This window comes from Micromys minutus, assembly GCF_963924665.1.
Source record: "Micromys minutus genome assembly, chromosome: 27".
Lineage (NCBI taxonomy): Eukaryota > Metazoa > Chordata > Mammalia > Rodentia > Muridae > Micromys > Micromys minutus.
The window spans coordinates 24,893,088-24,915,355 of NC_137962.1; the positions used below are offsets into that span (position 1 = coordinate 24,893,088).

Consider the following 22,268-nt stretch of genomic DNA (forward strand, 5'->3'; position numbering starts at 1 on the left):
CGTGGAGCATTGAATTTCTTATGTGGCATTTCTTTAAATGCTGTTTGCTTTTCAGAATGGGACCATCCAGTGCGAGACTCTGCTCTGCCCGGCTCCTGACTGCCCTCCGAAATCGGCCCCCGCGTACGTGGACGGCAAATGCTGTAAAGAGTGCAAATGTGAGCATGCCTTTGCTGGCTGACGCTTTCTTTGGGATAATACAGCTCCTTTATAAAAGTAATGTATTGACCTCTTTAAGCCAGACAAGTTAAACCACTTCCAGAAATGCCGTATCTTCTATTTTGGTGATCATTTTTACCTGCTTGTACTCTAGAAGAATAGTTAATTTTTCTTGGAAGACCCTTGCATATAGCCATGGAAGTAGATAAGACACTCTTTGTGTGTGTGTGGGTGTATCCTGACTTTCACTGTTTAATTCAAGTTCCTGCCAAGTAGATAAAGAAGATGACCTGCTCACGTTCTTGTATTAGGGAAGTCTGTGACTTAAGTTACTTTGGGCATCAGGTGAAATATGGCTCTTTTACTGAAGACATTGGAACCCACTTATATAGTATCAATCTGCCCTGACTTTAATACAACAAAAACCCCTGCACTGCCCTGTGAGGAGGTATTGCTGCCCTTTCTCTCATATTATATAAAGTTCATTTCTGATGTCTGCAAACAGTTTTAGAATCTTCTGTAGCTTCTGATGTTCTAAACCATCTTCTTAGTCATGGAAATCAAGCCATCTATCTGACTTATTTCTGAAAAGATTTGTTCTTAAGTCCTGGCTAAAAAGAGCACTTAAAATAGCTAAGGAAGCACAAGTATGTGTGGTGTGAGATTTATAAAGATGGAATGAGGATAGACAGAGAGAAAGGGAAAGTAGGCACCTGGCATGAGGGGAGGCGTGGCATTAGATGGGCGTGGCATAAGGGGAGGCGTGGCATGAGGGGAGGTGTGTCAGCTCTTTTGGCTCTGGATCTGTAACCAGATCGCCCTAGCCACTGCACCTAACTCAATGTGTGCACACACTCCTACACCAGCACGAGAATGTCAGCAAGTAACAATTGCCTTGTATAAACCACTGTGCTGAGATCTTCTTGAGCTCATTTCTCTCGTGCATACTGGTCTAGCTAAGTAAGTTCAGAGGAGCCTGCGAGGTTTGAGTACCGCATTTCAGTATCTTGATAAGAACTACATACATAACATTCAACATACAGGAAATGTAAAATAAAAGGGAAAGTAGATTCTATTCTCCCTCGTCCTCTTAGAGTTTAGTTCTTGTGTGCTTTGCCAAGTAATTTTTCTCATGCCCACTGACATGTGACGGCTTTCTCTCCTCTGGGCTGAGAGTGGCGTCATTCATCTCCTTGGCGCTCATTATTAATGACTTATGCTGGCATTCCCACCCCAAACAGACACTGTAAGGTTTTCTGTGCTTCTCTTTCTCCCCTCTCAAAGTCTCTGCGGTGTGGTGTTTCCCCCACTTCCTTATGCGCAGCAATATGACGTCACTCATACAGAAACTTGGTGCAGGTCTTATATGAAGCATATCAAGGGTAGAGCTGCTAGATCAAGGACTATAGTGGTTTTTATTATATGTGGCCAGCTCTTTCTAGCATACTTTATAAATGTGGACCTGCTTGTTTTCTTTCTTTAGTGAGGGAGCACTGCTTAGAGGCAGCTGGGGGATCTGAGAACAAAGCTTTTTTTGTTTCACTGGGTCTTCTGAAAGGCCACTGGTTGGGCTGCACTCCAGTGCCTCCTAGTAACTTTGCAAGACAATAGTGATTCATGGGACATCTTTTAAGAAAGGGGCACCTAAGAAGCCCAAACATTTCACTTTAGCCACACAATGCTATCTAGTAGCATTGTTGCTAAAATGAATTGCTGTTCCCCATCTTCAGTAAGTCCTGTTGATGGTGTGTGAATATCCCGAATTCATGTTTTTTGAAAAGAAGGTAGTTTTTTCAGAAGACAGAGCATAGGATGCTGCCCTTCAATTCAGGGCACTATGTTGCACCTGCTTAATCATGCTTTATTTTAAAATAAGAGAGCTCACTCAGCTTCCAGCTCTTTAGTCTGAATTGCAATTTCTCTTCATTATTAAAATCCTTGAATACATGTATTTTGTGGGTTTTATTATTTTTCATGCCCCATTACGTTTTCTCCAAAGAGTTTCTCTGTCCATGTAATGACATTGCTTAAATGGGCTGAAACTCTTCTGAAGAAAGCTTTATGTAAATGCCTATAATAATAATTAAATCAAACTGTCTAGTGTGGTACTAAAGGAAAAATGGGATTATTTTTCTGAGCTGATCAGAAGGCTAGTCTTCTTAGCAGTGTGATACTTTGAGACAAGTGAGAGGATTTTGCTATTTGTACCAAACAGAAGAGCAATAATCTAGACATCATTCATACCAGATGCAATTTAAGAAGGAAGGAAAACACTTAAGCAGAAAGTGCAGTTTCTTATCTGCAGTGCTGTTAGGGTAACTGTTTTAAAAATGAGCTCATTTCTTCCTTAATAAAGATTGTGCAAAATGCCATTTTGAAATCAGAATAGGGAAAAATAAGATAGATGCAATTTTAAGCATCTCCGAGGGTGATTTGGACAATCACATGAAAAGCAGTCAGTTAGGATCCCATAATAAAGGTAAATGGCCATCAGAATACCACTGCACACAGAAGCTGAGCCTCCTCTACCCCTAGACACAAGAGCCAGACAGCCAGGTGCACACATGAGGCTCTGTTTTTCTATTACACTGTATGTAAAATAGTTACAGTTCAAGAATTAAAAGAGTCTGGTCTAAGGCTGGGGCAGGAAGGAATTCTCTTTTTCCATTTAGACACGATTCTCATGGAGTAGAGTTTAAGAACATCATACATGCAAAAAATACTGTCTCCACGTTAAAAATATTTCACTATAAAATGTTGGCAAAGCAAGTTCTTTCAAATATCGTTGCTGGACATGATGTCGCTAAGAACTCTGGAGCCTTAACTAGCAAAGAATCTGTTGATCTGAAGCTCCATCCCCAGCCCACCTACACAATGTTGACTACCCACCTACACAATGTACACTTCAGATGAGGTTTCACCTCTAAACTGTGACTGGCCCCCTGATTTTGTTAGAAGCCAGCATATATTATTTCTGGACACAGGCACAGAGCAATGATAGGTTTTGAGGTTTTGAGGCCCAGACCTTGCGATTTCGGGCTGTTTTATATTTCAGATTCATCCTATATATTAAGTAACGTCTGTACTGTTCACCTGCCCCTTATGGCAGATGATGGATAATGTACAGCTAACCTACGTGTGAGTTTTAACTGCAGGCAGGTGACACTGATGATTCACGGCACTGATGGTTTTGCAGAGATGATGAGTTTTCAATCAGATGAGTTGTAAGGCTTATACACAAGAGCCACGGCTGACCTCAGTGTTTCTCAGATTTTAATGAGAGTATAAACCAGTTTGGGACCTCATTAAAATGAAATTCTCATTCAGGGTCTGCAAGGGAACCTTGGAGTGTCCATTGCCAACAAACTCTCAGCTGACCTAACATTGCTTTGATTAGCAAAGAGTTAGCTAGCGAGTGTGTTTCATAATCTAGACTTAGCATATTTCATGTCCTAGAGCAATGGCCCAGCTTTTCTGATTGTCTGATAGCTTACTGTTTGCACCCCCTTTCTATCTCACGTGTGGATTAAGGCCTTTAAATACATGTTTTAGGGTTTATATTTTAAGCTGACATATAAAAATTGGGTCCGAGTATGGGAACTTAAGAATCATCCATTGCTCTTTGTGATGATGCCCACCGGTTAGAGATCAGAACCGGAAGCTCACTGGTTCTCCCAAGTCACAGGTTCCCAGGTGTGAGTGGTCACTATCACGAGTTCAGAGGTGGGCTCGCATACAGCTTCCTCTACTCCATCCCTTACATGGTGTGCGTTTGGTTTCACAAGATGTGTCTGTCTTTACTCAACCATTTACTTATTTATTTGTTTCTACACAATTACTGCTCAAATCTTTCATTAGGGAAATAGGAAGTCAGTGTAAACCTAGAGCTGAGTTTCTGGTTCTCTGGAGACAGAAATGGTCCTGTGACAGTCCAAACACCTTCCACCCTCAACGCTCACGTAGGACTTTAATCCCCATTGAAAAGTACCAAGAGCACAGAAGCCAGTGACTAGGGCCATTAGCAGTGGAGCCTTGGGGACTTACCTTGTTAGTCCACCGAGATAAACTCCATGACTGAACAGAAATGGCTTTGTTAAGACAAGAAGCTGGAAGATACACATTCGGTCACTGACTCTTGCCATGTGACACTCAACGGCACCTTAAGACTTCTCCACAACGCAAGCTTACCTGTAGCTCTTCATCTTGGGGTCTTGGATTGTGACCTACAAAATAAAATCTGTCTTTCCTAGCCATGTACCCAGTCTGCGTCACTGGGCTGGTAGCTGCAGGACTGGGAAGGGTGGTTGTTACTAAGGAATTACTTGACTATGCGGGCACAGCTTCAGAACTGACATGCAGGAAAACGGTGTACGCAGAGCACTTCAGGTCATTCTGGTAAAGGCACAGAAGACAAGATGAAGGGGCAAAGGTCACATATGGACCCGAGGGCACCCATCATTGTGGCATTTTCTTGCTACCAGGTGACCTGTACAACTTAAGGGCCTTCACTAGCAAGGAGGTAACCCCCATATTTAGCCCTTGGCCCTGTAGTTTCGAGTCAAAGTGAACCTTTTTTTTTTCCCACTAAAACTTATGTAGCTGGTGGTATTATGTAACACTGGACTAACAGAAAGGATTATTCATAAAATATAATGTCCTAAAGAGTCATGTCTGTGCTAAGTATTACATATATATTATACATAATATAATTTCCACGTGGTAGAAAAAGAGATAGGGCTTTCATCCAGTGTTTATAATTAAGGTGAAGGATAGATGTATTTATCAGAGAACGGATTAATGGACTTCTTTGTAGTGCCTCATTTTATACAGAGCGAAGCCCATTATGCTGGTTCAGAAAAACAAGTTTTAGAGGCAAACATTTGGTTAGATTTTTGGTTGTTATGACAAAGAAAGGACAAATAAAAACATCAAGTTGAGAACTTAAATATGTCAAAGTAGAAAGCCCAGGTTTGGCTGGTCACTGTCCCAGGTTCAGAGGTATGTGTGGTCAAGTTCCATGTTTAGAGGTGATGCTCACATACACCTCTGCTTCAGCCTCCTCACTGTGTGCTTTTGTTTTTAAAAGATGTATTTATTTTTATTCCAGATGTGTGGGTGTTTTGCATTTATGAATATATACACCATATGTATGCTTAGCACAGACATGACGCTTAGGGACATTATATTTTATGAATAATCTCTCATATTAGTCCAGTGTGTTACATAATGCCACCAGTTACATAAGTTTTAATGAAAAAAAGAAAGGTTCACTTTGACTTGTGACTACAAGGTCCAAAGGTGTGAAAAGACAGTGTCAGTTTGCCTAGAACTGGGGTTCCAGGCAGTTGTGAGACATCGTGTGGGTGCTGGGAACTGAACCCGTGTCCTGTGAAGGAACACTCAGTGCTTGTAAGCATTGCAGCCCCTGTTCCTAGACCTTAAACTGTTCTTTTTTTCTTTCTGTTTTTATTAGAGAGAATTTCTTTCTAAACTCTTGTGGAATGGTCTACATCTCTCCTGTTTCTCAGATCCTTTGTGCTTTGCTGCCTCTGTGCAGAATATAGTAATAGTTTACACTAAGGGGCCTGTGGAGATGAAGGGTACAGGCTCATGGTGGAGTGAAAGTGTTCTCATCCAGACTGAAACAGTACCACAGACACTGGCCTCTGTCTTCTGTAGTGCATGTTCTATAATGTGAAAATAATTAAAGCGAGAAGCACAAGACAACTTAAGGGTAAGCTTGAATCCCTCTTCTCTCTGACTATTCTCTCACTAATCCATACTTTAACAATTGTAATCCTTGCTACTTAGGCTTTAAAGATGATTTCAAAGATGTTGATCTTGGAGAGGTTAGGTATCACATACAAATATAGTGTCCCCAGTGAGACAGGCGACCATGGTGAGTTTTTCATTTCTCCTAGTCCATTCAAGCCTATTGAGCAGGCTTCTGGCTTTCATAGTTTATTGTATAATCATTTGTGAGAAAACACAATCCATGACCCCCTTTGGGGTCTGAATTGCCATTGTCAGACGTGGAGGCTAATTACTATGCTAGGAAGAAGAGCGATGCAGTGGATAACACACTCTTTTCACACGACCTCATGGACACACATGCCTTTGAACCGATAAAAGAGCTAGCTAACCTTCCTGATAAAAAATTAGAACGTTTCACAGTCGAGGCAGCCTTATGAATTTCCCATTTATGCCTGTGCCCGCAGTCCAGCGCCAGCCCTTCTCAGGCCCCGAATCTCCACAAAGGTCACTTTGATTTGTTAGTTGGGAAGGGGAGAGGCTGTGGAGTCGCACAGAACAGCCTGGACATTGTGCTTGTTCAACGATTTATTTTGTGTGTTGCCGTCTTCGGACCGCAGCCTCTAAATGCTGAGGGAGATGGCGTGAGGAAGACAGCACAGGACATTGGAAGAGGATGTAAGAATTGTATGAATTGTTTTGGGCAAGTCTCCAGTTTTGAAGCTTCTAAATTTAGAATCGTTCCCAAAATAGCAGTATGAGATGAAAACAGTAACACCAAGACTCTTACCATGTACCAGCACATATAATTTGCATACTTTTTAGAGATATTTAGAATTGGACACTTTCTAGGAATTTGGCTATTGTAGATATTGGAGCTACAGTGGTGAGATTTCTTTGGGTCCTCACAGATCTGATAATCATAGGAGGTTGGAGGAGTAAATGAGCTTTGTCTATACCACAGGGTCATGACCTTGTTAAAGCACCCACAGCAGATAAATTCCACTGTAAAGAGGTTGAAAGCCTTCCCAAGAAAGTGGTGAGATCAGAGAGAGAAATGGCACTTAACTAATGAAATAACAAGGAAGTCATTTTTAGATCAGCAAAACTGAAAACACAGGTGTTAAGTGAAGTTAAGCGAGGCCAGGGAGCCAGGGATGCAGGGTCTGAGGAAACCAGGCCACTGGACAGAGCAGGCCAGCCTCTGAGGTCCTGAGGTTTGTTGTTATTTGGAGGGGGAGGGGAAGGTGCTGACAACAGCCTCATTGGAGAGAAGAACTGGGTAGTGGCAGACTCTGGAATATTTCAGAGATAAAGCTAGTAGGATTTTCTAATTATTTGACACAACCATAAGCAAAAATCCTGAAAGATTGTCCCAAGTTTCTTCATCAAGGGAGTAGACAGAGCCCTCCCAGGGTGTTGGGAAGGTCGGCAATTGACTGTCTTTGGGAGACTGGCCAGGACAAAGAGTTCAATGTGTAATTTAAACATGACTTTCGTGTATTTTTATTCTGTGCGCACAATGTTCTGCCAGCAGGCATGTCTGTGTTGCATATGTCAGTTCCCATGGAGACCAGAAACAGATGTCAGATCCTGTGGAACTGGAGTTACAGATGGTTGTGAGACACCATGCTGGTCCTGGGAACTGAACTCGGGTCCTTTGGAAGAGCAGCCAGTTCTCCTGCCTACACAGCTGTCTCCCACACTGTGCTTATGTATAGATATGTTCATAGGTGTGCGGCAGCGATGTGGGTTTTTAAGAACAGTGGAGTATTCTTGGCCAGGATGGATGTGATCAAGGGATTTAGTGTGCCAATGTCTCAAAGAGCACCCTAGTCAACCTGAGATGGTGACTCTTGAATTTCTTGCCCCACCAAAGTGAAGATTAAGCACGTGTGATTGGTTGCCAGCAAAATGGCACCAGGGTTTGTTAAGAAAAATTCAAGAAAAGAGAGAAAGCTTCTGAGAGAGGGAGGGCTTCCAAGGAGACAAAAACTACTGATCTGGTGATCTGAGATCTTTTAATAGGATTTACAGAAAATACATTTTGAGGTAACTTTAGGAGATTGCTTGATTCTCTGTGCTATTATGGACTGAGCCAATGGCGAGTCCACATATTCCACACATGTTCTCCTGGCCCAGTCAGAGAGCTGATCATGGGCTGATTACACATGCCTCACACAGGTAGGGGTGCTTACAGCTCTTTACCTTGCTGATCTTTGACACACCTTGTTGGCTGACAACTTTGTCTTATAGCGAACCTTAGCCCGATATCGCTACCCCAGCATCTGCAGCATCACAGGTGTCTCACTGGCTGTCATTAAACTGTGTTTTCTCCATTCTCAAGTCTATGTGACAAGCTTAGAGTTTTAGCATAGCAGGGGCAGGGTTGGGGGAGGGGAAGCAGCATTCTAAGGACCAGGGCATAAATGTGGTCTGCTTGGTTACTTCATCCCTAGCTCCTCCTGTGTGGAGCTGTTTGGAGGGCAGAAGCATCTTGCTAGGAGCAAACCTTCCTTGTCCTCTAGTCTGTTACAGTGAGCTGCTCCAGAGGGAAGAGGAGGGGAGGTGTCCTCAGAGTTTAGACTCCAGGAACAGCTTTTCTGAGACAAGCTCCAGCAGAAGGTGGAATGGAAGCTTCCAGGTCCCCCAGTGACTACGAGGGACATGTGATAGTAATGAAAACAGTAAAAGCTGGCTGCCACACGCTCTAAAGAGAATGTGTTCTTTTTTGTTTTGTTTTGTTTTGTTTTGTTTCTTTCTTTCTGGAAACAGAGCGTGGTATTTTCCTGTCTCACAGAAGCATGGAATATTAGAAATATATGATAATCTAAATGATATGGCTTTGGAAAAAGGCATACAACCTTCATTATACAATGACAATATCCAGTTGAGTTTTGATTTAATTATTTACTTTTGGTTTCTGATTGCTGTTTCGGGACTGAACCATGAGCCTTATAAACGTGAGGCAGTGCTCTACCAAGGAACGACATACTAAGCAACTCCTTGGTAATTTTGAGACAAGATCTTACGAAATTGCCTAGGCTGGCCTTGAACTCACTCTGTGGTGCAGACAGGAGTTGAGTATATTATCTTGCTGTCTCCCCTTGATGTGGCTATAACCACAAGCTCTTATTACCAGGCATGACAAAATTCCAGCTTATAGTCCAGAAGTGGATGGCTCATTTTCTGTTGGCAAATCATGGGATTTCTTCCTGGATTCATGAAGCAGAAGTCTGTGAATCCTGTGGGCCTTTTGGCTTTGCAGTAATCAACCAGTGACTAACAGGATGGGTATCAGGCCACATTTACTTTGAAAGGTTCTTTTCATGTGTTTATTCATTCAGTCATCTGTTCTGGCTGATGCCTGGTCTGTTCAATGTAATTCGCTTATGTGTTTATGTATTTAGTTAGAGGTAGGTGAATTGATGGTTGGATAAAAACGGTTTAATTTTTGAGGCCTGAGGGAGAATTTTTTCCTTTCAGATTTGAGCGTTGAAGAGGGTCCTCTCTCTGGTCAAGTCTCCTTGGAATTCTTGATGCCAGCTGTGTTTAAACATCTATTTGTTTTGTAGATTTGGGGACTTTTCTGCTTGGTATATTTCCTTCAAAATATACTCTGTCCCCTCCTGTTCATCTCTCCCCCTATCCTTCTTCTAAGTTTGGCTTCCTAATCATAAGCCACAGTTCCCTGATTGGTATTCAAGTCAAGTTTTTCCTGTATCTTTCCATCACTCCTTCTTCCATTTGGTCAAATCTTTTGGGGGATGCTTTCTGTTGTTTTGTTTTTGTTGTTGTTCATGCTGAATTTTAGCTACCAGAATATCCATTTTCCAGAATCTCAATCTTTTGCTGAATTTATCTTCTGTGTTATTGATGTTTAATCCATATATCTGATTTTTCTCAACCATTTTGCAGACTGTTTCCTCTATGGTGTTCTCTTTTCTCTCTTGGGTCTTTGTTGAACTCTTTCTGTTTGTCTCTGCTTTTCAGCTTGTTCATCATTTTTAACCAGAAAGCTATTCAAATCTTCCCCTGACATTTCCCCTGTTGCATATCTTTGAGCTAATTAGCTGGAGAATTAGGATCTTTTGACACTTTTCCCTGTTTCATTGTCTTTAATCTCATTAGCTGGTAAAGTAGAATTCTTTGACATTTTCCCTGTTTCCCTAGCTTTGAGCTCATTAGCTGGGGAATCAGAATCCTTTGGAACACTCCACCTAAGATTCACTTTTTCCTGTTTTTGTGTCTCTGAGCTCATTAGTTGTGGAACTGGGATCTTCTGGGACAGCCATAGATATTTGCTTTATCTGTCTCCATGTTTCAACTTGGACATCTGTTTGTTTGAATCTCCCTTCCAAAACTGATAGGGGCATCTTACTGAGAAGCCCACCTTTGATTGCTGAATCCACAGCAACACTCAAGAGAGGAAAAGTCAACTGTTGTGGCAGCAACAACATATACTATTTAAGATGTACATATACATTTAAAATCAATCAAAGCCATAGATGAACATGAAATGTAAACAGTGTAGTGCTGGAGTTCTGTGGGATGTGCTATGGAGCCAAATGCAGAGTAAGTGTGGAGAGCAGGAAATGAGCGAGAGAAAGGAAGGAGACAGAGACAGGGTGAAATCAAGGTTAATAAATGAAAGGAGGAAGAGCATAGAGAAGAGCGTGATGGGGATGTGTCTTAGTCACGGTGACTGCTGCTGAGATGAAACACCACGACCAGAAGTGAGTTGGAGAGGAAAGGGCTTATTCAGCTTACAGTGCCTCCTTGCTCTTTATCATTAAAGGAAGTCAGCACAGGAACTCAGATAGAGCAGGAACTTGGTGGCAGGAGCTGATGCAGAGGTCATGGAGGGGTGATGCTTATTGGCTTACTTCCCTGGCTTGCTCAGCCTGCTTTCTTATAGAACCCAGGACCACTCACAATGGGCTGGGCCCTCCACCATTGGTCACTAATTGAGAAAATACCTACATATTTGTCTATAGCCCAATTTTATAGAGGCATTTTCTCAATTTTAAGTCCCTTCGTCAGATGACTCTGGTCTGTGTCAAGTGGACATAAAACTGTCTAGCACACAATGAAAACAAAAGAGAGAGAAAAACAGGAAAAATATCTAAGTAATGAAAAAGTTTGAAGACAAACTTGAATAAATGCAATAAAGAGAATAGAAAAGTTAAAATGTATTCCTTATTTGGCTATATTTCTCTTTGGGACTGAAGCCTCTTGGGCTCTTCCTCTTCCACTGTGGCATTTCTACTGCTGTCATCCTTGTTCAGGTCTTGCTTAGGAAGCCATATATTCATGGGTGTAGCTCCTCTGATACTTCTAGGAGAAACAATCTCCCAGCACATTTCTTGTTCCTCTGTCTCTCGTAATGTTTCTGCCCCTTCTTCTCCCACGAGCCCCGAGTCTTAGGTGCAGGAGTTGTGTTGTGGGCGTGTCATCTGGGTTGTGCTGTGGATGCATCATCTGAGGCAGGGCTCCAGACCTGCACGTTTTGATCATTTGTGTTTTCTGTAAGTGTCTTCACCTGTTGCAAAGAGAACTTTTCTGGATGAGGAGTCCTAGTTGCTTTTTAACTGCTATGACAAAGCACTGTGGTTAAAAAAAGAAAGGTTTATAAAAGAAAACATTTAATTGGGGACTTTCTTATAGTTTCAGAGAGTGAATCCATGATCAGCATGGCAAGGAGCATAGTAGGAGACAGGCAAGGATGTTACTGGAGAAGTAGCTGGGAACCTAGATTTTGAGACAACAGTGTACTCCTAGTGACACATGCCCTCCAATAAGGCCATACCTCCTAATCCTTTCTAAAACGTTCCACCAGTTGGGGATCATGTATTCCAATAGATGGTGGATATTCCTCTTTAAACCACCACAGGAGTAGATCCTGACAGCAGGGTAGTCTTCTCAGAGAAGAGCATTACCAATTTGTTATCCAATACCAGATGTTCAGCCATTGAGTCATATATATAAGTAACATTAATTAAACTGAGCAAGATGTATTTATGTATTTAAGAACACACCCATACATACATACACACACACACACACACACACACACACACACACACACACACACAGAGGCAACAACAGTCAATGGATTTGAAAGAGCAAGAAAGAGTTTATGGAAATGTTCGGCAGGAGGGAAAGGAGTGGATTAATGATATATTATAATCTCAAAAATGATTTTAATGGTTTTAAAGAGCAGAGTATAATGTTCAAAAAGCAAGTAAGTTAAAGTCAAAATACAGCCATATTAAAGAGAGGAGGAGAGAAAAGTGGAGATAGAGAATTATGGGGTGAGCTGGGTTGGAGGGAAGAAAATAACCTAGGAAGAAGGGAAATATACTGTCCAATATCCCCCCCCCCTATGTGAAAAACATGTTAACAAAAGTTAAGAGAATATACTAAGGGGAGTAGCAAATAAAAACATAAAAGTTAAAAACATTGTGAAAATCTGGCTACATTTGGAAGAAAGACGCCAATAAGATGGAAACACAAGACGTTGGCCCTGTCTTTCCCAGTCTCCTTTAGCTGGTGACCGCTAGTTATCTGGAGGGAGTGAAGGGTTGGGCTTTGGTTCCTCAGTTGTGTGCCATTTCTGAGTCTGTCCTGTGTAAATGTCTGAGTCCCCAGCGCTGTCTTGTCAGTGCTGCCTGCCTTCTGTGTGTATTTGGGGTCTGTGCAGACACACAGCTTTGAATCTGTCCGGTGGGCAGATTCTCTCGTGCTCTAGAGTCTATATGGCCTTGCTTACCTACTGGCTTGGCTGTTTCAGCCAATGTGGTTTGAGCATGACAGTCACAGCACTGTGACCTGAGCAGACATGGCACCTTCCCTCCTTCCTTCTGGCAGGGCTTCTGAGTTAATCAGCCTGTGAAAAAGAGGCTGCTGCATTACAGACTCACTTGGAACTTTGGTACCTCAGGCTCAGGAGCAGTAAATGACAGACTGTTGGCTCCAGAATCTGATGAAGGCACCGACTTCAGGATCAGAGCTGTCAAACTCCAGGACCTTTGCCAAGAGAGGGGAAGGCACAGGTGAAACTAAACGTAGAGACAGAAGCTCTGGTCTTTAAATGTATCTGCCAACTTGTGTCTTCTGTGACGTCAGAGATGGCACAGTCAGAGGTGGGAGGAGAGAAACCGAAAGCAACTTAACAAGTCCAGTTAGAATCTGGAAGGCTCCTGTCACATTGCTAGTCAGAAGCTTTACTGTTGATTATACCTTTTGCTGCTAACTTTGGATGCTAGAGTTCCCCAGAGGACCAGAACTTACAGAACAAAAAGCATTAAAAGGAGATCTATTAGAGCGCATCTCATATGGGAAGTCCAACAATGGCTGTCCCACAGCACAGAGGCTCAGAACCCTGTAGTTTCTCTCAGTCCTTGAGGTCAGATGGATGTCTCCACAGTCCTAGTCTGGTACTGAGGGTTTGGAAGATTCTTGGGGGAACTGCTGGTCTTCAGTCTCATCTGTTAGAAGCCCAGAGCCGGGTCTTCATCTGCATTAAAGAGTGTAGCAGCAATGGCAGTATGGTGGATAAACTGCTGGCAAGACTGAAGGGAAGCAGACAGACAGCTTCCTGATGCCCCCTGCATGTAGACTGCATCTTTCCACTTCAGATACCTTGGTCAAAAAGACCCCTCACAGACATGATGCCCAGAAGCCTGGCCTTCAGTTGATCCCAGATCTTACCAAGTTGGTAAGTGAGACAGCATCACAAGCCTTTAAAAGCAGGTTTCTTTATAGATCATTTGAAAAGGTACTAACTGGGCCAAAGACTTACTATTACAGAACACAGTTATATCTAGTGCCAGCCGGGCAAGCCTACTACTGCTTCCTCAGCACTGGATGCCATTATTAACAACAGTAATCTCACTGTCTTTATAAAGAGGTAGATTGTCAAAGTTCGGAAAAATGTTTTGTAACTATGAAGACAAAAAGAGTACTTTAAGTTTTGGTCAAATTTTTATCTCAGATTTCAAAAAATTAAGACAGATTTGCTTAAAGGGGGATAAAGATACTTTTTTATCGTGCATGTGGATTTACAGTTATTGATTCAAAAGCAAGCAGATAGCATGAAATGAACCTTTGGCCTTCTACACAGGTAAATATTCCATCTTATTATCAGTTCTGCTTTTGCGTTTTGTGGATATGGCTCTTGAAAATGAAGCTGAAATGAAATATGTCCACAATTTGCTAAGATGAAGAGCTGGTTTTAGTGGCTCCTTTAAGGAAGAAGATGAAGTACACCTCTTCCTTCTAATACGGGATGGGCAGAGAGTATTTATTCATGCCAGAGGCTCCGAGGCATCTGACACCTGAGCCCCTCCCTCGAGGCCACTAAGATTGAAATCTAAAATATGAGGAATAAAATATAATTGAGTGGAAGAAATCTAAATTGGTCTACAGATGCCTTTAACGGAGAAATGATTTGTCCAAAAACCCCCAAACAATGTCTCTTAATGTTTGCCATGTCTCCCGTCTCTCTCTGTAATTATATTTTGCCTTCTATTACCCCAATCCTATCCCTTTATGACCCCAATTTTCTGACTGGCCCTGTCTGACCCACCCAGAAGCCTGCTTAAGCATTCAATGAATTCTTTATGAAATTCGGTTGTAATTTAATCTTCTCTTCGGGGCTCATGCGGGAGTTTTGTTCTGCTGTCTGGCTTTCTGACTGGAAGGCTGTTGGCAAATGCTGACCCTCATTTTTCACCCCCATCAGTAGAATCTTGGGGAGAGCCCAGTCATCCAAATCTTGGCTCCTATTGTGGTTTCTATACTTACCCTGTGATACTGGGTAAGTATCTGATTCTTTGAGAAATACATAGTTCTAATTAGTGATCTGATTTGTGTTTCTAGTCTGTTCTCTGTACCTTTGCATTTAAGACGCTTCCATGCTCCCTCTCAGGCCCCCACCCTGAGATCATGTGCTATGCTTAAGCCTGGTTATGCCGACACCGTTGAAGAAGGCTTGGCCATTCCTCTGGCCACCTCTGCCATCCTTAGTTATCACGTTACCCAGGAGGGAGAGAGCTGAGAAATGAGTGTACGGTTTTATTTAATTGGGAGCAGGGTTCATCCTAACCCTGTTACTTTTCTAGTAGTAAAAGTTTCAGATGACTCTGTCACCTGTTAGTAGTTCAACCTGCCACTGCTACTGCTACTACTACCACTATTACTAACTACTACTGCTACTGCTACCACTATTACTAACTACTACTGCTATTACTACCACTACTACTAACTACTACTGCTACTACTACCACTATTACTAACTACTACTGCTACTGCTACTGCTACCACTATTACTAACTACTACTGCTATTACTACCACTATTACTAACTACTACTGCTATTACTACCACTATTACTCACTACTACTGCTACTACTACCATATTACTAACTACTACTGCTATTACTACCACTATTACTAACTACTACTGCTACTACTACCACTATTACTAACTACTACCGCTATTACTACGACTGTCTTTTGTTAGTGGTTAAGCCTGGCAACCCCTTCTGTTCCATAGACTCACCTGATTCTTCTTTCTTTCTGCTCCATTTGCCTGCATTAAACAGCACACTTCCCTGAAAGCACGTGCGCTTATGACATCCATGACATACCTCATTTCCTTTTTGTGAACCCTCAGTCTTAATGTATCAGGACTTGTTAAAATAGCTCCTTTCCCATGAAAGTCTTACAACCTCTCATCCTAACATGTCATTTTTTTAAAAAATTAGCCTTCCTAGCCATCAGTTCTGCTAGATAATTGTGGGCTTCCCTGAAGATCTCCTGCTGTGGAGGCTGTAAATAAATACACGTTTCTTTTGACTTGATCTTTAGCAATACCCATGTGTTAACCATGTTTTAGTTTTGAGACTGGTAAAAAGGAAAACTCGCCCATGGGGCATCTTCTTTTTATAAAGAATGACACAGCCTGCCATGCAGAGTGGGCTTTCCTTGGTCTGCCCATTTCAGAGTGCTTGAGTAGGTACCATAATATTCCATTTATTTCTCCTTCTAGCTGCTGGCTCTTAATGTTTACATAACTAATTTTTCATCTTTGTAGTGATAATTGTTTGGCTTAAAAATATTTCCCACTGCTCTGCCGGAGGAGACTTTGGCTCTTCATTCCCAGCCCCAGATCACAGAAGTTCTACCTTACTCTCCCTTCCGAGGAGATGATGCAATCATTTCTTTCACAAGAGACAGACTCTTCACCGATGTGTGAATAACACCCCCTCAGATCTGTGCCCAATTTCTGGTTCGTGCCACCTATGACCAGCCTGAGAGAGGCCAGAAGTAATAAAAAGGGCAAACATATTTAAAAACAGAATCAGGAAAAGATGACAGCACGGTGACAATGACCATGTCCTCCTGTGTGGGAACGTAGCCTCTGGAACGCAGAGGCTACAGGAGGAGATGGAAACAAGGCCAGAGAATTCGGAGTGTGTCTAATGAAGAGCTCTTGAAGGTGCTGACAGTGCATTATTTATCTTCTCACCTGCATGGGCAGTTCCCGCAGTACAGAACCCCCCAGGGAAATTTCTTTGCAGCCTGCCTTCAGCCAAACCTGTTGAGAGACTGAAGGGAAGGGACAGGCAGCTCCAAGAGGGTCATTACCTGTCAGTCTTTGATTCAGATCCTTGTCTGCAGTCAGGAAGTGATGAGGCAATCCTTCTGGACTCATCTTTTTGTTGAAGGGACTGATTTAATCACACAAGGGCAATGTGGATGAGCAATATTAACTTAATTCTAGGATCTCTGCCTCCAGGGACCATTCTGCCTTTTATAGTCTCTGAATTATTGAAGACTGTGTGCACATTTTCGATGAAATGGCTTCTGTGAAAGTGGAGCAATCTTAATCTTACTAGTTTGGGCTCTCCCTCTCTCTCTGTTTGCCTTTAATAGCCCCTCTTTGGCATTCGACGTTTTAAGTGTGAACACCTAGTTTGTAAAGCTAACCTTATTTTTGACTGTGTTCTTTCGGCAAATGGGTAGATATTTTCAGAACATTCATACTGTCCACCTTTAAAGAGTTTGGATTGTGTGCACCAAAGTTGCCTGGCTGTTTCCAATTCTATTCAGCAATCAATTATAGTTTAGTTATAGTCCCATGGAAGCTAAGCATTGCTCAGCACATGACCCTTTATGAAGTCATCTTTTAGACACAATATACACCTAGAAGTGACTGAAAATAAAATAGAAATAAAAAGCAAAATACTCACACTGAGTTACTTATGTTTGATCCTTCACATGAATAATATTTAGTATTTCAAAGAAGTAATGATACTTCTTTGTATCACTATAAAAAATAAAGTTCTTAAATGCAGTGAACAGGGCCTTGACAGTTTTATAATCTGATTCCAACAAATTTTAAGCAGTAAACACGATTGTGAACTATAGGCACATCTCTTGTATAGATATGCAAGCCTTAATCATGCTATACTTGCAAGTTTTGAGACTGACAGCATTCTATCGCGTCTCACTGGATGCCCTGGCAAGCAGCAATCTCCACTTTGTTTCTGAGTTAGACGTTTATAAGATCCATGCGTTGCTTTGAGAATGGCCTCCATAGGCTCACATGTTGAATACTTGGTCCCTTGTTGATGTGGAACAGTTTTGGAAGTGTCTTAATTAGGGTTTTTATTGTAGTGAAGAGACACCATGACCAAGACAACTCTTATAAAGGACAGCATTCAGTTGGAACATGCTTCCAGGATCAGAGGTTTAGTCCATTTTCATCAAGGCAGGAAACATGGCTACATCTAGGCAGTCATGGTGCTGGAGGAAATGAGAGATCTACATCTTGATTGGAAGACAGCCTGGAGAAGACTGCCTTCTACGTGGCTGGGAAGAGAGACTCAACCCACCCCCTACACACACACACACACACACACACACACACACACACAGTGACACACTTTCTCCAACAATACCACACCTACTCCAACAAGGCCATACTTCATAATAGTGCCACTCCCTGGGCCAAGCATATTCAAATCATTATAGGAAGGAGTCACAGGTGTGGCCTTGTTGGAGCAGTTATGTCCCAAGGAGTGGGCTTTGAGGCCTCAAAAGCCAAGTGCCATAGCCCTTGTTTCCTGCTTTCTGTTTGTAATTTGAGATGTGAGCTCATAGCTGTTTTTGCTACTATGACTTTGCTCTGCACTCATGGGTTCTAATCATCTGGGACTATACACCCAATTAAAGGTTTTCTTTGATAAGTTTCTTCATCATGGTACTTCAACCACAGCAAGAAAAGTAGCATTCAACATGAGCATGACATTGCACAGTATTTCTTTTTCTATGTCTAGCTTAATTTGTGCTGAGTAATGCTCTTTAGACTCATCCATAGTGTCCTTAAATGCAGTTTCCATCACTCTGAGGATTGACTAACTTTCTGTTGTGCTCCTATGTGTTTATGTGTTTCAGTGTATGATAATAGTTTCTCTATCCATTCATCTATGGGTAGATTGGTCATTTCCATATATACGCTGCTAAGAACAGTGCTGTAGTAAACATGAAAGCACAGATCTCTCTTTGAGATAAAATGATGATATCTTCCGTGGTGTATGGCAATACAGTCACTGGTCACATGTACTGATACTTGAGATAATGATTGTATTTCATGTGGTTTATGGTACAATGGTTACTGGGATACAGATACTTAAAACTGCTTGTATTCTTCTGAGTAAATCTACATGTTCCAAGTGCTTGTGTGGATGTTTGAGATAGTAACACTAACATAGTCTCTCTTCTCAGTAAATTTATAGTTGTTTAGAGACAGTAGATTTTCATATAAGTTCATGGGCACTACATTCTAGATACACAGAAAATGGTGTTGATGTGTAAAGAGCAAAGGAAGATCTCCTTTGCCTGTGATGATCAGGGTGAGCTTCTGAAAGAGTCATATCAGGACAAATTAGAAGTTTGACCTTTTCACTGTAAAATTGTATTTGACTATTACTAAGAGCTTCCATCACTCTGGTGCTGAGATAACAGCTACTTTGTCATTTATCTTGTTAAAATGAAGTTAGTCACACATTTGCTTTTAGCCAGATTTCTACCATTTTTCTTTTTTCATTTAATGGGACATAATGAAGTCAGTTTTAAGTGAAATTTATAGCATCATATGCCTACATTAAAAAAGAGAAAGGCATTAAATTAATAACGTAATGATGTGTCTAATGGCCTTGGAAAATAAAACCTTACAACAAATAAACAACAAGAGATGGCAAAATCAGACCTGGGATTAATGAAATAGAAATTGTAAAATATAAAACAATCATAAAACAGCAGTAGTTCTTTGAAATGGTTAATGAGATTTTTAATAAAATTAGAGATTAAAGATAAGACATTACAATAAGTACTAAGGAAATTCAGAGAATCATAAAATGTATATATATAATATTAATATATATTATAATGACAAATCTAAAATAAGTAGATTGATTTACAGAAATAATTAAAATAGAGAACTCTCTTCTAATAAAATAGAATTAGTAATTAAAAATGTAACTAAAAACTGTTCAGAGCCAGGTGGGACTCTGCCCAGATTTCTATCAAATTTTCAAGGAACTGACACGAATATATCTTGAACATTCTTCAAAATAGAATAGACATTTCTCAGTTATTTTCATGAATCCAGTATTTCCTTTACAACAAACCCAGAAAATATCCAGGAGGAAGAGAAAAAAGAAGATGAAGAGGAAGAATTATAGTTGTTATAGGTTGAAATTTTAAGAATATAAACATGAAATATTCTCAATAAAATATTTAACCAAATTCAAGAACACATTAAAAAGATTATCTCTTGTGACCAAAATTAGCTCCATCTCAGAAATGCTTGGAGGATTTAACATATATAAAATGATAAAAATAATACAGTACATAAATAGATTAGAGGATAAAAATCTGACCATTGTCTTCAATAGAGAAAAGTCTTTGTCAAATTCCAACATCATGATAAAAATCTTGGAGAGTCCAGGGAAACAGGGGGCATACTTCAACATAATAAAAGCAATATACAACAAGTCCACCAGTACCTTCCTACTCTAAAGAGAATAACTCTTGCATTTTCTCTAAAACCAAGAACAAGATAAAGATGTCTATTTTCTCCCTTCCTGTTCGTCATAGTAGTTGAAGTTTTAGCTGGAACAAGGAGAGAATTAAAAGATATAAAGGATATAAAAATAAGAAAGGATGAAGAAAAATAAAAGTGTATGCAAATGACATACTGTGTCTAAAAGATCTTAAAGACTCCATTAGAAAACATTTAGAGCTGATAAACAGATTCAGCAACAAAGTTAACACAGAGAGATCAGAAGCCTTGCTGTACACGAATAATACACACATCCAGAAAGAAATCAGAGAGGCAGTTGCACCCACAATAGTGTCAAATGTATTTGTTCAAGTACATTTTTTATATTGACAGTGAAAATTTCAAGACTCTGAGGGAAGAAATTGAAGGTATTAGAAGCTATAAAGACATTTCATGTTCATGGATTAGAATAATTGATATTTGATTAATATTTTGAAAATGGCTATCCTACCAAGAACAATATAGAGACTTAAGGCCCTATCAAATTTCAATATAGAATCATCAAAGACATGGGAAAAAAAACTTAAAATTCTTATGGAAAAACAAAAGACCAAGGATACCTAAAACAATCTTGAGCAATAAAAACAATAACAACAAAATACACAAAGGAAAAAAAATCTTCTAGATGTAACACCTCTCCCCATACTTCAAGTTATTCTACAGAGCTATAGTAATAAAAACAGCTTGGTACTGACATAAAAACAGACACATTGATCAATGGGATAAATTTGAGGACCCACACATAAGAGGCCAACAATGCACATTTGAGAAAAATAGCATCTCTAACAAATGGTGGTCAAAATGGATACTTACATGTAGAAGGATAAAACAACAACTCAAGATGGATTAATGACCCCAGTGTCTTTAATCTAATTAAGGGAAATGTAAGGAATATGCTTGAATTGTTAGGCACTGGGAAAGACTTTCTGGACGGGTCCCTAATAGTGCAGTTTTTAAGACAGTAAGTTGACAAATAACCTCAGAAAACTAAAAAGATTCTATAGTACAACATGCCATTGTATGTGTCAAGAGGAAGACTATAAGATAGTAAACCAGCTTTACCAGCTAGCTATCTGGCAGAGGGTTAGTATCTGGCATTTAGAAACCTCAAAAAAGTAGCATAATGAAAACACAAAACCAGCTTTAAAATAGATATAGGACTAAACAGATAATTCTCAAATGATGAAATATAAGCTGTTGAAAGAAATATATATTTTTTATATTGGACATCCTTGGCTATCAGAGAAATATAAATTAAAACTACTTTGAGATTTCATCTTACCCCAGTCAGAATATCGAAGGTCAACCACTTGTAGTGCACGTGTGTGCGTGTGCATACACACAGATGATGCACACTGGTATGGAAGTGTAGATCTACTCTTGGATGTGCAAACTAGTGCAACCACTGTGGAAGTCAGTGTGGAGATTCCTCAGAATGCTAAACATAGATCCATCATGTGATCCAAGTCTACCAGGTTTGGACATAAACACAAGGAACTCTATATCCTACCGGAGAGATTCTTGTTCATCCAAGCTCATTGCTGTTCTTCTCTCATAGCCAGGGAATGTAAAAAGCCTAGATGTCCATTAACTGATTAATGGATAATGAAAATGTGGTCCATTTATACATTTTCAGCCGTTAAGAATGAAATTATGAAATTTGGAGGTAATTGGGTGATGCTGTAAATAATCAATCTGAGTTGGGTAACCCAGAGGTAAAATGTTTCCTGTCAATTGTGGAGGTTAATGATGAATATTTAAATACTTGTGTCTCATTGTAAATACTTACAGAGTTCAGGAAATTACCAGGTCGCCTTGGTAATGTGGGAGTTTCAGGGAAAGGAAGAAAGACCACAGTGTTATAAAGGGGGAAATGGTAACCCTGGAACAAGTAGTGATCCATGGGTGGGTAATGGGAGGACAGGGAAGAGGAAGAAATGTGAGGAAGGATCTAACACTGAAAGTGCTATGTGAAAAACTAAAACTGCAGAAGCTCCCTAAAATACAACCATATACATATGTAAAAAGATCTTAAATGCAGCTACTATATATCACAACCTGACAAATAAGAACCCTGGTCCCAGAAATGGTTCTGTCTGTTGGAGTTGTTGCCAAGTGAACTCCACAGACCCCTTGAATGCCACAGGCTATTGTCATTGCTCTTGGGTACTCCCCAGAACTTGATGGCATGGCCATGGCCTGTCATTGAACAGTGATGAAAAGTC

At 40.6% G+C, this 22,268-nt stretch overlaps 1 protein-coding gene across 1 annotated transcript in view; it reads left to right on the top strand.

Moving 5' to 3' along the window:
- Positions 1-22,268, top strand: part of NELL2 (neural EGFL like 2) — a gene marked incomplete at its 3' end in the record, with an annotated part of 261,563 nt that overhangs the window by 90,114 nt on the left and 149,181 nt on the right. The window contains exon 9 of the mRNA XM_080939784.1: positions 56-158. Coding sequence (XP_080795910.1) covers positions 56-158 — 103 coding nt within the window. The remainder of the gene's footprint in view (positions 1-55; positions 159-22,268) is intronic.